This window comes from Babylonia areolata, chromosome 27 (genome assembly GCF_041734735.1).
Source record: "Babylonia areolata isolate BAREFJ2019XMU chromosome 27, ASM4173473v1, whole genome shotgun sequence".
Classification (NCBI taxonomy): Eukaryota; Metazoa; Mollusca; class Gastropoda; order Neogastropoda; family Buccinidae; genus Babylonia; species Babylonia areolata.
In genome coordinates this window covers 36,511,007-36,525,810 of record NC_134902.1, presented here as the reverse complement: position 1 = coordinate 36,525,810, position 14,804 = coordinate 36,511,007, and the positions used below count along the sequence as shown (strand labels likewise).

Here is a 14,804-nt window from a genome sequence, read left to right as displayed (position 1 = left end):
AAGATTTTCATTTTTTTTTATATATATATAATAACAATGAATTATATACCTTTTCTGATACCATCTTCCTTTACTGTTGATGAATTTGATAATTTGTTCTTGTACTGGCCCATCCTTTTATAAAAAAAAAAAAAAAGATAAAAAATGTCATTATTAAAATTTTGCTCTGTGGAGACATTTCCTGCTTGTTGTTCTCTGCCATATTTTGGATACGGATATGGATATTTATATAGTGCCTATCCTCGGTTGGAGACCAAGTTCTAAGCGCTTTACACACACGGAGTCATTTACACAACAGGCTGCCTACCTGGGTAGAGCCGACTGACGGCTGCCATTGGGCACTCATCATTCGTTTCCTGTGTCGTTCAATCAGATTTCAGGCACGCACAACTACACACTCAGACAAACATGTAACATTTAACATTTTACGTGCATGACCGTTTTGTTTATTTACCCCGCCATGTAGGCAGCCATACTCCATTTTTGGGGGTGTGCATGCTGGGTGTGTTCTTGTTTCTATAACCCACCGAACGCTGACATGGATTACAGGATTTTTAACGTGCGTATTTGATCTTCTGCGTGCGTATACGCACGAAGGGGGTTCAGGTACTGGCAGGTCTGCACATATGTTGACCTGGGAGATGGGAAAAATCTCCACCCTTTACCCACCAGGCGCCACCGAGATTCGAACCCGGGACCCTCAGATTGAAAGTCCAACACTTTAGCCACTTGGCTATTGATATTTAGGTATTTCACCTTTTCCCTCAGCAATAAGTTCAATTGTGGCAGGTCCACTTCCTTTTCGTTAGGTGTGCTTGACTATGTGTGTATACATATGTAAGTGTACATAACTACATGCATGTATATGAATGTGTATTGTGTGTGCGTGTGTTTATGTAAGTTTGTGCCTGCCTATGTGTGCGTATGTGTTAGGGTAGCTGTTAGATACACATGTATGTTAAAATGTATGTATGCAGTGTGTGTGTGTGTGCGTATGTGTGTGTGTGTGTGTGGTCACATTTTGGTGTGTGTATGTAACATAGATATAATGTTTTATGTTAACATAAGCGTTTTTGTAAAGCACCTAGAGCAGATTTCTGGATAGTGTGCTATATAAGTATCCATTATTATTATTATTATTATTATTTGCCATGTAGGATCCCAGTACCTCTGGAGTGGGGAGGAAAGTCGCGTGTGGACGTGGTGCAGTGGTGGGAGAACGAGTCGGATCCAGAGCTGAACAGCAACGTCTACCAGGTGGCGCAGGACCTGGTGCTGAAGCATTTCCCTGGTCTGTGGTTCACTTCTCTTTGATGTACACGGGAATGTGGGGGTGCATGTGTGTGTGTGTGTGTGTGTTTGGTGGGCAGGGGTGAGTGAGGAGAGAGTGGGGTGTGTGTGTCTGAGTGGGGATGGATGTGAATGTGTGTGTGTGTGTGTGTGTGTGTGTGTGTGCGCACTAATTTTTATGTATGTTTCTATGAATTTGTGTGTGTGTGTGTGTGTGTGTGTGCACTAATTTTTATGTATGTTTCTATGAATTCGTGTGTGTGTGTGTGTGTGTGCATATGTGTGAGCATATTTATGTATGTTTACCGGTGATTTTGGGATTTGGATTTGTGGATGTGTGTGTGTGTGTGTGTATGTGTGTGTGTGTGTGTGAATGTGAAGATTGTACCAGTCATTTTATTCTTTGAATATGAATGTAGACGGGACCGTCAAAATGAATGTTCAAGCACGTATGTACATACGCATTTATAGATTCTTGTGAGTGTACGTTTATGTCATCCACATGAGAGAGCTCTAACAGGCAACATGGAATATACATAGTGACACTTCCTGCATGAACAGGAGAGTTTGGCATCGAACTACTCCAGCAGAAGATAGTGTCAGCCATACTGCATCTGACGGAGAGCAGAGACAAGAAGGAGGTGGAACCCTGCGAGACTGGAGCCAGCAGACCCAAGTGGAATGCCGAGGAGGCCTCAAAGATCATCCTGTCTGGTTACCAGGTCGGCTGATGGAGACTGTCGTGTGTTTGTTGTCGTGTCGTGTGTTGTGTTGTCTTATCTTGTCTCATCACGTCTTGTCTCATCACGTCACGTCTTGTCTCATCACGTCTTGTCGTCATCATGTCTTGTCTCATCACGTCTTGTCTCATCATCACGTCTTGTCGTCATCATGTCTTGTCTCATCACGTCTTGTCGTCATCACGTCCTGTCTTGTCTCATCACGTCTTGTCTCATCATCACGTCTTGTCTCATCACATCTTGTCTCATCATATCTTGTCTCATCATGTCTTGTCTCATCACATCTTGTCTCATCATCACGTCTTGTCGTGTCTCATCATGTCTTGTCTCATCATCACGTCTTGTCTCTTCACGTCTTGTCTCATCATCACGTCTTGTCTCATCACGTCTTGTCTCATCATATCTTGTCTCATCACGTCTTGTCTCATCACGTCACGTCTTGTCTCATCACGTCTTGTCTCATCACGTCATGTCTTGTCTCATCACGTCACGTCTTGTCTCATCACATCACGTCTTGTCTCATCATGTCTTGTCTCATCACGTCTTGTCTCATCACGTCACGTCTTGTCTCATCACGTCTTGTCTCATCACATCTTGTCTCATCATGTCTTGTCTCATCACGTCTTGTCTCATCATCATGTCTTGTCTCATCATCATGTCTTGTCTCATCACGTCTTGTCTCATCACGTCTTGTCTCATCATCACGTCTTGTCTCATCATCACGTCTTGTCTCATCATCACGTCTTGTCTCATCATGTCTTGTCTCATCATGTCTTGTCTCATCATCACGTCTTGTCTCATCATCATGTCTTGTCTCATCATGTCTTGTCTCATCATCATGTTTTGTCTCATCACATCTTGTCTCTCATGATGTCTTGTCTCATCATGTTTTGTCTCATCATCACGTCTTGTCTCATCATCATGTCTTGTCTCATCACGTCTTGTCTTGTCTTGTCAGTTGTCTTGTATTTCTTATTTAATTTCTCTGTGTGAAAATTGGGCTTTATTATATTGTGTTGTTTTCTATTTTGCATCTTGACTTATTTCTCTGTGCAACATTTTGGCTGTATCATATTGTATTTTGTTGCTTTTTATCAGAACAAATTTGTGTATTAAATTTGGGTTGTAATGTGTTGTATTTTGTTACTTTTTATCAGAACAGATTTCTGTGTATGAAATTTGGGCTGTATTGTGTTGTATTTTGTTACTTTTTATTAGAACAGATTTATATGTACGAAATTTGGGCTGTATTTTTTTGTATTTTGTTACTTTTTATTAGAACAGATTCCTGTGTATGTATTGTTATGTAATATATTGAAATACTATTTGTTTGAAGAGAATTCTCTGTGTGAAATTCGGACAGTATCTGAATCTGGTTGAATACATTGCTGAAGCCAAAGATTGATGATAATTGCAACAGGTGTGGATTTGAAGTACTCTTGCAAACAGAGGGAGTGTGGGTGGTGTGATGTGAGGAGGAGGAAGGTGGACGGTCCTCCGCTGGTACAATGTCCATGAAGTCTGGGTTTGAATCATTCATGACCTCGCCCTTTCTCCCAACTTGGACTGGAAAATCAAACTGTCATTCGGATAAGATGACAAACGGAGGTCCCATATTCAGCATGCACTTGACGCACTGAAAAAGAACCCATGACACGGAGTGGCGTCTTCTGGCAAAATTCTGTAGAAGAAATCCACTCTGATAGGTTGGGAGGGGGGTTGGGGGGGGGGGGAGAAAAGTACATGCATACATGTATATGAACATGCGCTTGGCCAAACCAAGCGCGTTGGGTTATGCTGCTGGTCAGGCATCTGCCTAGCATGTGTGGTGTGTCGTGGAAAGGATTTGTCTGAATGCAGTGACACCTCCTTGCGAAACTGAAAGTGAAACTGAAGCCGCTGTTTGGTGCAGAGTCAGGGCATCCATAAGGAGGAGCTGAGGAAGAGTGAATCGGAGCGGCAGGTGAAGAAGAAGATCGAAGCCAACGCTCCACAACAGCAGTGTCGGAAATCAGGAGACTTCTCCACTTCCCCTGCCGGTGGCAGTAAACGTCAGAGTCCCAGCAGGGTAAGTCGTCTTTGGTGGGGGGGGACAGAGAGACATCGTCGTTTATTCATTTATAGTCTGTTCATCTAAGATGATGATATTAGACTGAAAATGAGTACCAGAAGTTTTCTTTTTGTGGGCGCATAAATGTGTGTGTATGGATGTGTTCCCCTGAAATCTGTCCATTTGTTTTTCGCAGTGTACAAAAGTACCATTCTATAGTGAGAGATAGGGAGGATGTGTGTGTGTTTGTGTGTGTGTGTGCTATGTGTGTGTGTGTGTGTGCTATGTGTGTGTGTGTGTGCATGTGTGTGTGTGCTCTGTGTGTGTGTGTGTGCGTGTGCGTGCTCTGTGTGCCTGGGTATGTGTGTGTGAGCATCACACAAAAGAATTAAATGCTCTGGCGGTTTTCCAGCATCATTTAGGAATTCATGGTTGGCCATGATGACACAAAAATAGCTCAGTGCATTGTCTCTGGTCTGTCGTCGTTGTGTTGTAGCTCTCCAGGGAACAACAAGGGCTCTTTCAATAACAAATAAAGTGTGTATATATATATATACATATATATATATATATATATAATATATACATATATATATATATAATATATATATATATACATATATACAGATATACAAACAAAGATATAGAATGGTACTTTTGTACATTGCGAAAAACATAAATAGACAGTTACCAGGGGAATGCATCCATACACACACATTAGGCGCACACAAAAAGAAAACTCGTGGTACTCATTTTATCCGCCACCACCACCGCCTCCCTACTCCTCAAGTACTTAAAAAACGGAAAGCTTTTGTAATCGTAAAAAAGCAAAGACCAATCAAGTTAGGCCTTAGTGTTATGTATTATTTATTGTTCATAATATACTAGAATATCATTCTTGAATAAATTCAGTTTCAGTTTCAGTAGCTCAAGGAGGCGTCACTGCATTCGGACAAATCCATATACGCTACACCACATCTGCCAAGCAGATGCCTGACCAGCAGCGTAATCCAACGCGCTTAGTCAGGCCTTGGAAAAAAAAAAAAGGTGAATGAATAATAGATAAATACATAAAAAAGAACTACAACGAAGAATAATAATATGTATAAGGTGCAAAAACTTGATGAAGTCAACTATAAGCGTACATAAATAAATAAATAATTCTTGAATAAATGAAAGACTAGTCTATAAAAAAAAATATATAAAAAAAAAAAAAAAAGGGAGGGGGGGAGACAACAAAAATAAGTGATGTCCTCACCTGGAAATTCTGTGCAGGGAATTTCCTCATCTCTCTCACTCGTTCTGTTCCTGTCTTTTCTTTCTTCCATCTCTTTCTGACTGTTGCTGCATGACGTTAGACACAGGCATTACACGGCGGTTTCTTTGAAGACCTTGTTTCGTGATGTCCCTCCGTGGGCGCTGATGGACTTCTTAAAAGAAGTGAACATTTTTAACCAGATTTGAAGGTTTTAAACTATGGAAGTTTTTTTTTTAAACTTTGGAGTGGAAAGTTTGAAGTGGTGACTCGTTTTAATTGTTTGTTTTTTTATCCTTGTAGTAGTTATTAACGTGGCGATAGCCTTGAGATGGCTTTAGTGGTCGGCGAGGCTCTAAGCACCATCATTTCATTTTCATTTCATTTTTGACTGTTGGCCTACCTTGTCAGTTGACCTGTATCTATTCTCAGATTTAAAAAAAAGAAGAAAAAAGCAGATCTAACTCTCATTGGATTTTATATTTGGGGTAGTTTTATGATACTGTGTTTTGTTTAAATGGGAACATTGCCTGTTGGAATGCTTGGCTGTGTATTCATCATTGCAAGTTTTGGTTTTAGCATGTATAATTGTCCTTTCTTTCTGTGTCTGTGGGAAGCAACTACCTCCTTCACTCAGGTGTGTGAGTGGGCTTATGCTTGTTATCGTTTTCACCCCCACCGTATAGGCAGCCATAATATTACTGTACTTCTACCTGGTTCTCTCTCAAAAAAAAAAAAAAAAAAAAAAAAAATATATATATATATATATATATATATATATATATATATATTTGGACTCACCATCAGCCTCAGCAAGACTGAGTCCATGTACCAACCAGCCAGCTCACAGAACGCCAGTGCCTCCCCCCCCCACCTGCAATCAAGATCAGTGACACAGAGATCAAGTGAGTCAACAAGTTTTGCTACCAGGGCAGCACCCTATGTAGCAACGGAGCCCTTGATGCAGAAGTGACGCTGCGCATCACCAAGGCCAGCTCCGCCTTTGACAGACTCAGCAACAGGCTGTGGAACAACAAAGGCATCAGGCTCAGCACCAAAATCAAAACCTACAGAGCTGTTGTGCTGACCACCTTGTTGTACTGCTGTGAAACATGGGCGACGTATCGCCGTCACATTCAACAACTTGAGCAGTTTCACCAGAGGTGCCTATGAAAGATCCTCGGCATTAAGTGGCAAGACAGGGTCTCCAACCTCCAGGTCCTAGAGAGGAGCGGCCTGCCCAGCATCGAAAGCCTTCTGATCCAGCGCCAGCTATGCTGGACAGGACACGTTGTCTGCATGACAGACAGCAGGATCCCGAAGATGCTTTTGTATGGCCAGCTGAAGGAAGGCCACCGCGAACTTGGAAGATCCTGCAAGCACTTCAAGGACACCTTGAAGACAAACCTCAAAGCCTGTGACATAGACATCGCTTCCTGGGAAACTGGTGCCCTTGACCGCTCTCGCTGGAGGATGCTATGCTCTAGTGGCATAAAGACGTTTGAAAACCAGAGAACGCTGGCCATTAAGGAGAAGTCTGAGCGAAGGAAGCAGGGCTCAACTTCTGGAGACGTTTTCCCTTGCAACACCTGTGGGAAGTGCTGCGCATCTTCTCCCATTTGAGGACACACACCGACAGATAAGCCTGCCTGCCTACTCGTCCGTTGGTCCGACGGGAGACTCCATGCTGTACTACTTCTACCTGGTTCTCTCTTCAAGATATATATATATATAATTTTTGCTTTCCGCAGGTGAAATGATGAAGATGGTGTGTGGTATGTTTTGTAAGCTTTGTCCCTGGACACGTTTGTCAGCACAATGGGCGGTGGTGGGTGGTGGGGGTGGCCATGCAGGCTGGGTGGCCATGCAGTGGGGGTGGCCATGCGGGCTGGGTGGCCATGCAGTGGGGGTGGCCATGCAGGCCGGGTGGGTGAACCAAACTGAAGTGGAACTGAACCACCATGTTACAGACCTCGCTGACCAAAACCAGAGCTTCCTCAGCGGTGAAAGCCTCATCATCGTCATCGTCTTCGGCTCCATCCACCCCACCAGCTACCCCCAAGTCCACCCCCAACCACGAGGCGGCGGCTGCGTCTCCCCCCCAGTCGTCCACCTCCACCCCCCCACCCACCCCCAGAGCGGTTACCAAGGAGAAGAAGATCAGGGTGGTCGCTGCTGGGGGCCTCTCGGTAAGGCTGCGTGTCGGTGCTGTGTGGGTGTGTTGGTATGTGGGTACAGGTGTGTGTGTGTGTGTGGAGGAAGTCAGGGGTGTGTGTGTGTGTGTGGGGGGGGTGGAGGGGGGCATGGGTGGGAGGGAGGATGTGTGAGTGTGTGTTTGTATGCAGTTTGTGTGTGTGTGTGTGTGTGTGTGTGTGTGTGTGTGTGTGGTAGTTATGTATACGAGGGGATTCTATGTGAATGTGTATATAAATGTGTGTGTTTATACAGGTGTTTTGTGTGTTTGTGCATACAGGTTTGTGTGTGCGTCTGTGTGTGTATACAGGTGTTTGTTTGTACAGGTGTGTGCCTCTGTGTGTGTGTGTGTGTGTGTGTGTGTGTGCCTGCTTTCAGCCCTATATTTTGTTTTTTGTTGGGGTAGTGGGGGATTCTTTTTTTTTTTATGAGGGAGGTGTGGGAGGAGCAAGGAGGAAGGGATTCAGCTAAAAAGCTTACTCCATTAAAACTTTTGATTACTTTCGGTTAACTGAAAGCCTGCTGCATGGATAACCCCCTAACTCCCCCACCCACCTGCATTACCTCATCCCCTCCCCTCCACCAAAAAAAGTATTAGAATTTTTATTTAATCCCAATCCAGAGCACCCTCCACTTGTGTGTGTGTGTGTCAATGTGTCCCAGGCCACGGTGACCTTGGCAGAGGACGTGACCTTTGCCCAGCTGCAGAAGCTGGTGTACGAGGAGACCTTGATCCCCCCCGAGCACCAGAAGCTGCGTGTGGGTTTCCCGCCCAAGATCCTCGCTGCCCCCACCCCAGGGGGTGAGGAGGAGGCCGCATTTGTGCCCCTGAACCACGGGGACAAGATCAATGTGGAGAACACTGCCACCACCAACACCACCGCAGCCACCGCCGCTAACGGGCACGGTGAGTCAGACTCAGGATCGCCTGACTGTCTTGGATTGTAGGAAGACTAATAGGGCACTTTAGGTCATAATCAGAATAATGGTAATGATAATTCATACAGCATGTTTTGAGTTTTTTTTCCAGATGTACTGCTCTTAGCGCTCGACATTTTGTTCCTCACCTCCTCCTCCTGTTTCTCCCCTCCATACCTCCCCCCCACCTGCCCCCCATGCACACAGAGAGAGAAACAAGTGCCAGAATACATCTGTGCCTCCATTGAACAGCCACCCACCCACCAGTGAGGCCATCCAGAAGACACATCTCTGCAACACACATACACACACAGGTGCACTCACCTTACTATCTCAGATCGAAAATTTTAGACTAATGGGCAAGGCAAGTCTGAATCACCTTGCTATCTCAGAGAAATTAAGACTAATGGGCAAGGTTAACTTGAAGTGAGAGAAATTAGGGACTAACAAGCAGGATAAAACAGAATCACTTCAGGGTTCACAGAGAGTCATGGAAGTTTAGGAAATTCTTGGGGAAAAAAGAAGAGAGAACCATTTCCAGGGCTGGAAACGTCGGGTGGAAAAATAATGGTAACCTACTTCCGGGGAGGTTATCAGCCGTAGCTACTTTCATTTTCTCCGCATAGGCGGATAGTAGTTTGCACAGGACAGGAATCGGACTCCCTGCTGGAGTTTGCACTAGTGGGTCACAGTCAAGTATGTTAGATAAACGTAATTTTTGGAAAAAAAAAAAATTTCCTTTTGTTCCCACTAATGGTCTGGAAAAGTCCTGGAAAAAGGAGAGAACCCTATCCAGGCCAGAAAAGTGCTGGAAAAAGGAGAGAACCCTATCCAGGGCCAGAAAAGTCCTGGAAAAAGGAGAGAACCCTATCCAGGCCAGAAAAGTCTTGGAAAAAGGAGAGAACCCTATCCAGGGCCAGAAAAGTCCTGGAAAAAGGAGAGAACCCTATCCAGGGCCAGAAAAGTCCTGGAAAAAGGAGAGAACCCTATCCAGGCCAGAAAAGTCTTGGAAAAAGGAGAAAACCCTATCCAGGGCCAGAAAAGTCCTGGAAAAAAGAGAGAACCCTATCCAGGGCCAGAAAAGTCTTGGAAAAAGGAGAGAACCCTATCCAGGGCCAGAAAAGTCCTGGAAAAAAGAGAGAACCCTATCCAGGGCCAGAAAAGTCCTGGAAAAAGGAGAGAACCCTATCCAGGGCCAGAAAAGTCCTGGAAAAAAGAGAGAACCCTATCCAGGGCCAGAAAAGTCCTGGAAAAAGGAGAGAACCCTATCCAGGACCAGAAAAGTCCTGGAAAAAAGAGAGAACCCTATCCAGGGCCAGAAAAGTCTTGGAATTAACCATTGACCAGTGCCATTGAGCAAAGAGCTTAATGTGTTGTTGGGTTTTTGTTTTGTTTTTGTTAACTTGAAGTGAGAGAAATTAGGGACTAACGAGCAGGATAAAACAGAATCACTTCAGGGTTCACAGAGAGTCATGGAAGTTTGGGAAATTCTTGGGAAAAAAGAAGAGAGACTCCATTAATCTGTTTCTTCCTTTTCTTTCTGTGCCATTCTTTCCTCCTGTCCTTTTTTTTTTTTCTTTCAGATCTTCTTTCCTTCCTTCAGTTATTTCTTTTCTTTTCTTTCTTTCTTCTTTCTTCTAAAGGTAGAGAGAGGGAGAGGCTGTAAGTCTAGCATGAAAGGTAGAGCACGATGCTTTGCAAATGAAACGAACATCGGCATCATTTCCAAACCAACATTGTGCAAATTTCTTCAAAACAGAACAGAGTCTCTGTGGGCTCTTCCAAATACACTAGACTGAGCAATACGCTAGACGCCACGTTCCTGGCATCAGAGATCTTTTCCCACCCCTCTTGCGGCCAGTCAGTTGCAGCCTCTGTGTGTATGTGTGTGTGTCTGTGTGTGTGTGTGTGCGCGAGTGTGTAAGTGTACACATGCGTCAGGAGAGCTCTGTGCATGTGCTTGTTTGTGTGTGTGTTTGTGTGTGTGTGTAGAGGATGTGTGTGTGTGTTTGTGTGTGTGTGTGTGTTGTGGTAGGTGCGATATGTAGCATAGAAATGAGTGTGTGGAGGAGGGAGGCGGGGTGCAGGGTAATTTGTGTGTGGGAGGAGGGGGCGGGGGGGGGGGGGCTCTTATATGTTTATGTGTGTTGGTTTGTGCTTTCATATCTGTGAAACTGCATGTGTGTTGCATAGCTATTATGCATGTGTGTGTGTGTGAATGTGTGTCTGCATGTTTTACATTTATTTGCTTATTTATCATCATTATTGTGTTTTTATTCTGTTTTCATTTATTGTTATTATTATCTTCTTTTTTTTCATTTTTTATTATACATTTTTTCTTCTTTTTTTTTCTCAAGGCCTGACTAAGCGCGTTGGGTTACACTGCTGGTCAGGTATCTGCTTGGCAGATGTGGTGTAGCGTATATGGATTTGTCCAAACGCAGTGACGCCTCCAGGAGCTGCTGATACTGATACTCTTCTTTCATTCTTCCCTTCTTCTTTTTTTTTTTTTTCTTTTCATAAATTGTCTTGCCTGTCCTGTTACATTTCATTTGATTTTTTTTTTTAATCCTTTAATTTCTTTCGGCTGTTGATTTTTTTTTTCTAACCCTTTAATTTCATTCAATAATGATTTTTTTAATTTAAAAAAAAAAAAAATTTCAATTAATCATCATAATTTTTTAACCTTCAGTTTCATTTCACTGTTGACTTTTTAATGAAAAACGATACTAATAATTATAATAGTAATAATAATGTGCATTGATATAGAGCTTACTGTATGATCTAAGAGCTTTTAACAGTACATCTATGATGAACAGGACACAGGAATAATATAAAAAAAAAAAAGAAGAAAAAAGTCAAAGGGGAGGTTACCTACTTCCGGGAGGTTCTCGGCCGTAGCTACTTTCGTTTTCTCCGCATAGGCGGATAGTAGTTTGCACAGGACAGGAATGTCAGACCCCTGCCAGAGTCTGCACTTGTGGGTCACGGTAAGTATGTTAGTTAAACGTAATTTTAGGAAGAAAATTTCCTATGCAAACTCACAAAGAATACAATCTTAAAAACAGACATGTGTTTTTCTTTCATTCCCACAGCCCCCACAACAAGGGAGACGACAACAGGAACATCCCAGTGGTCCTCCCCACGCAGCTCGGTCAAAGGTCATGTGGATGCTCGCATGCCCAATGAGGAGGCTCTGCTCAACGCCCTGTCAGCCAATCACTGTAAGGCTTTTTTCTTCTTTTTTTTTGTTGTTGTTGTTTTTGTTGGATGATATCTTTAACTCTCTTTTTGTTTTTATTTTTTGCTGCCCCATCATCTGCACCATTTCAGTGGCATTCATCCACGTCACTTATTCCAAGTCCCTCACACACGTCCATCATCTGTCGCAGTCCCTGCACTGGCAGTCCACAGGGAACCATCGATGTTAGGTCGCCAGGAGGCCCCACACACACCAGATGAGACCCTGCAGTGCTGCTGAGTCACTTCGGTGGTGCTCAGTACTGCCTGTTCTGATTGAATGTACTTAGGACACCACCTACTAAGCCCCCTACTGATGACAGTAATGGCCTAGATGACAATAATGGTCTAGTCACGGAGCCGGACTGACTGCCACCATGTCCCTCAACAACAGTCCCCCAAGAATTTGCTGACACTGAAGACCTTGACAAGACTCACCCCAAGCACGGAAGTGGAAGGGTATTGAAACTGAGGTCACCATGAGAACAGGGCAGGAAAGGCCACATCATTTTGGACTTTTTTTTTTTATATTGATGATGAAGAAGGGGGAGGATGACACTGATGATGATGGTGATGCTGCTGTGGAGGTCCATTAAGGTTTGAGACTATGTGACAAGGCTGTACTCTACACTTCCTGTCATAATGATATTCCAGTGTCAACCAGGCCCAAGAGAAACAGACACTTGCAGTGCTGGTCAGGAAATTAGAGCAACACACCCAAAGAAGATGAAGTGGATGATACTCGACTGTGTGGTCCAAGTCCTCCCATTTGAGTCCAAAGCACACTTAACTCTGGGTAGGAGGTGGCTGCGGGCTGAAAAACACCGCTTCTGATGGGAATTGAACCCGCGTCTTCCCACCCAACAGTCTGCGACACCAACCACTTTACCATGGTGGCTAGTTTCATTCATATTATTTCACACACAAGAACGCCAGAGAATCGACAGAACAGACAGAAAAAAACAACAAAAAACTTTGCCGTATGAAGAGCACAGGAACAGGAGTCAAGATGGCTGCCAGAAAAAGAGGGCGCTAGTCAGGGGGGCAAAGGGGAGGTTACCTACTTCTGAGAGGTTATTGGCCATAGCTACTTTCGTTTTCTCCGCATAGGCGGATAGTAGTTTGCACAGGACAGGAATGTCAGACCCCTGCCGGAGTCTGCACTAGTGGGTCACAGTAAGTATGTTACTTAAACATAATTTTAGGAAGAAAATTTCCTTTTTTCTGCATTTGCTTTTTTTGAAATTTTAATTTTATTTGTTTTTTGTTTTTTTCTTGCATTTCCCTTTTGATCATTCATTCATTTATTTGTTTTCCTTGCTACAGCTGGCAGGGACATGGTATCATTAGACCCTTCCACCTTTGTATCTTTCATTTATATATTTTTCACACTTCAGTTTCAGTTTCAGAGAGGTGTCAGTGATTGTGGACAGATACATAACATGCTGCACCACATCTGCTGTAAAAAAAAAACAGCAACAAAAAACATGCTTTAGCATGTGATATTATTTGAGGCATTTGCCTTTTTAATCATTCATGTATATTGTATCTTCCTGCATTTGCCTCTTTATTATTCATCTATATATTTTTGGGATTCATTTGCATTTTTGCTGCGTCTGCCTTTTTATCATTCATTTGTAATTTTTTGGATTCATTTATGACATGAATACTATTTGACACATCTGTCTTCTTAACACTGATTGATTGATTGATTGATATATGATACGATTTGACACATCTGTCTTCTTATCACTGATTGATTGAGTGATGTATTTTGCCATTGTATCTGCCGGGGGTGGGGGCCTGGGGGAACATTACATGATTTGACATGTCTGTCTTTTGTTTAATAACTGATTGATTGATTGCTGTGTTTTGTCATTGCATCAGCTGGGGAGAGTGGGGGGGAGAGGAGGGGGGTGGGGGGGGGGGCAGACATGGTACGGTTTTACACATCTATCTTTTTATCACTGATTGATTCCTGTGCTTTGTGGTTGCACCAGCCAGTGGGAACGTGATATGATTTGACACATCTGTCTTCTTATCACTGATTGATTGATGTGATATGATTGACACATCTGTCTTCTTATCACTAATCGATTGATGTGAAACGATTTGACACACCTGCCTTCTATCTTCTTATCACTGATTGTGCGCTTAGAGTTGATTTCATCAAGATTTTGCGCTTTATAGATACCATAATAATAATAATAATAATTATTATTATTATTATTGATGTGATACAATTTGACACACCTGTCTTCTTATCACAGATCGATTGATGTGATACGATTAACACATCTGTCTTATCACTGATTGATTGACATGATACGATTGACACACGTGTCTTCTTATCACTGATTGATTGACGTGATACGATTGACACACGTGTCTTCTTATCACTGATTGATTGATGTGATATGATTTGATACATCTGTTTTATCACTGATCGATTGACATGATACGATTGACACACCTGTCTTCTTATCACTGATTGATTGATGTGATATGATTTGATACATCTGTTTTATCACTGATCGATTGACATGATACGATTGAGACACCTGTCTTCTTATCACTGATCGATTGACATGATATGATTTGATACATCTGTCTTCTTATCACTGATCAGTTGACGTGATATGATTTGACACATCTGTCTTCTTATCACGGATCGATTGATGTGATACGATTTGATACATCTGTCTTCTTATCACTAATCGATTGATGTGATACGATTTGACACACCTGTCTTCTTATCACTGATTGTGCGCTTAGAGTTGATTTCATCAAGATTTTGCGCTTTATAGATACCATAATAATAATAATAATAATTATTATTATTATTATTGATGTGATACAATTTGACACACCTGTCTTCTTATCACAGATCGATTGATGTGATACGATTAACACATCTGTCTTATCACTGATTGATTGACATGATACGATTGACACACGTGTCTTCTTATCACTGATTGATATGATGTGATACAATTTGACACATCTGTCTTCTTATCACTGATTGATTGATGTGATATGATTTGATACATCTGTTTTATCACTGATCGATTGACATGATACGATTGACACACCTGTCTTCTTATCACTGATTGATTGA

At 42.7% G+C, this 14,804-nt stretch overlaps 1 protein-coding gene across 2 annotated transcripts in view; it reads left to right on the top strand.

Moving 5' to 3' along the window:
* The window catches only part of LOC143300943 (deubiquitinating protein VCPIP1-like), a 46,822-nt gene that overhangs the window by 20,279 nt on the left and 11,739 nt on the right, over positions 1 to 14,804 (top strand). For both annotated transcript variants that reach the window (XM_076614892.1, XM_076614891.1), the window contains exons 10-15: positions 1,158 to 1,291; positions 1,852 to 2,012; positions 3,943 to 4,098; positions 7,306 to 7,524; positions 8,192 to 8,435; positions 11,542 to 11,670. In XM_076614892.1, coding sequence (XP_076471007.1) covers positions 1,158 to 1,291; positions 1,852 to 2,012; positions 3,943 to 4,098; positions 7,306 to 7,524; positions 8,192 to 8,435; positions 11,542 to 11,670 — 1,043 coding nt within the window. The remainder of the gene's footprint in view (positions 1 to 1,157; positions 1,292 to 1,851; positions 2,013 to 3,942; positions 4,099 to 7,305; positions 7,525 to 8,191; positions 8,436 to 11,541; positions 11,671 to 14,804) is intronic.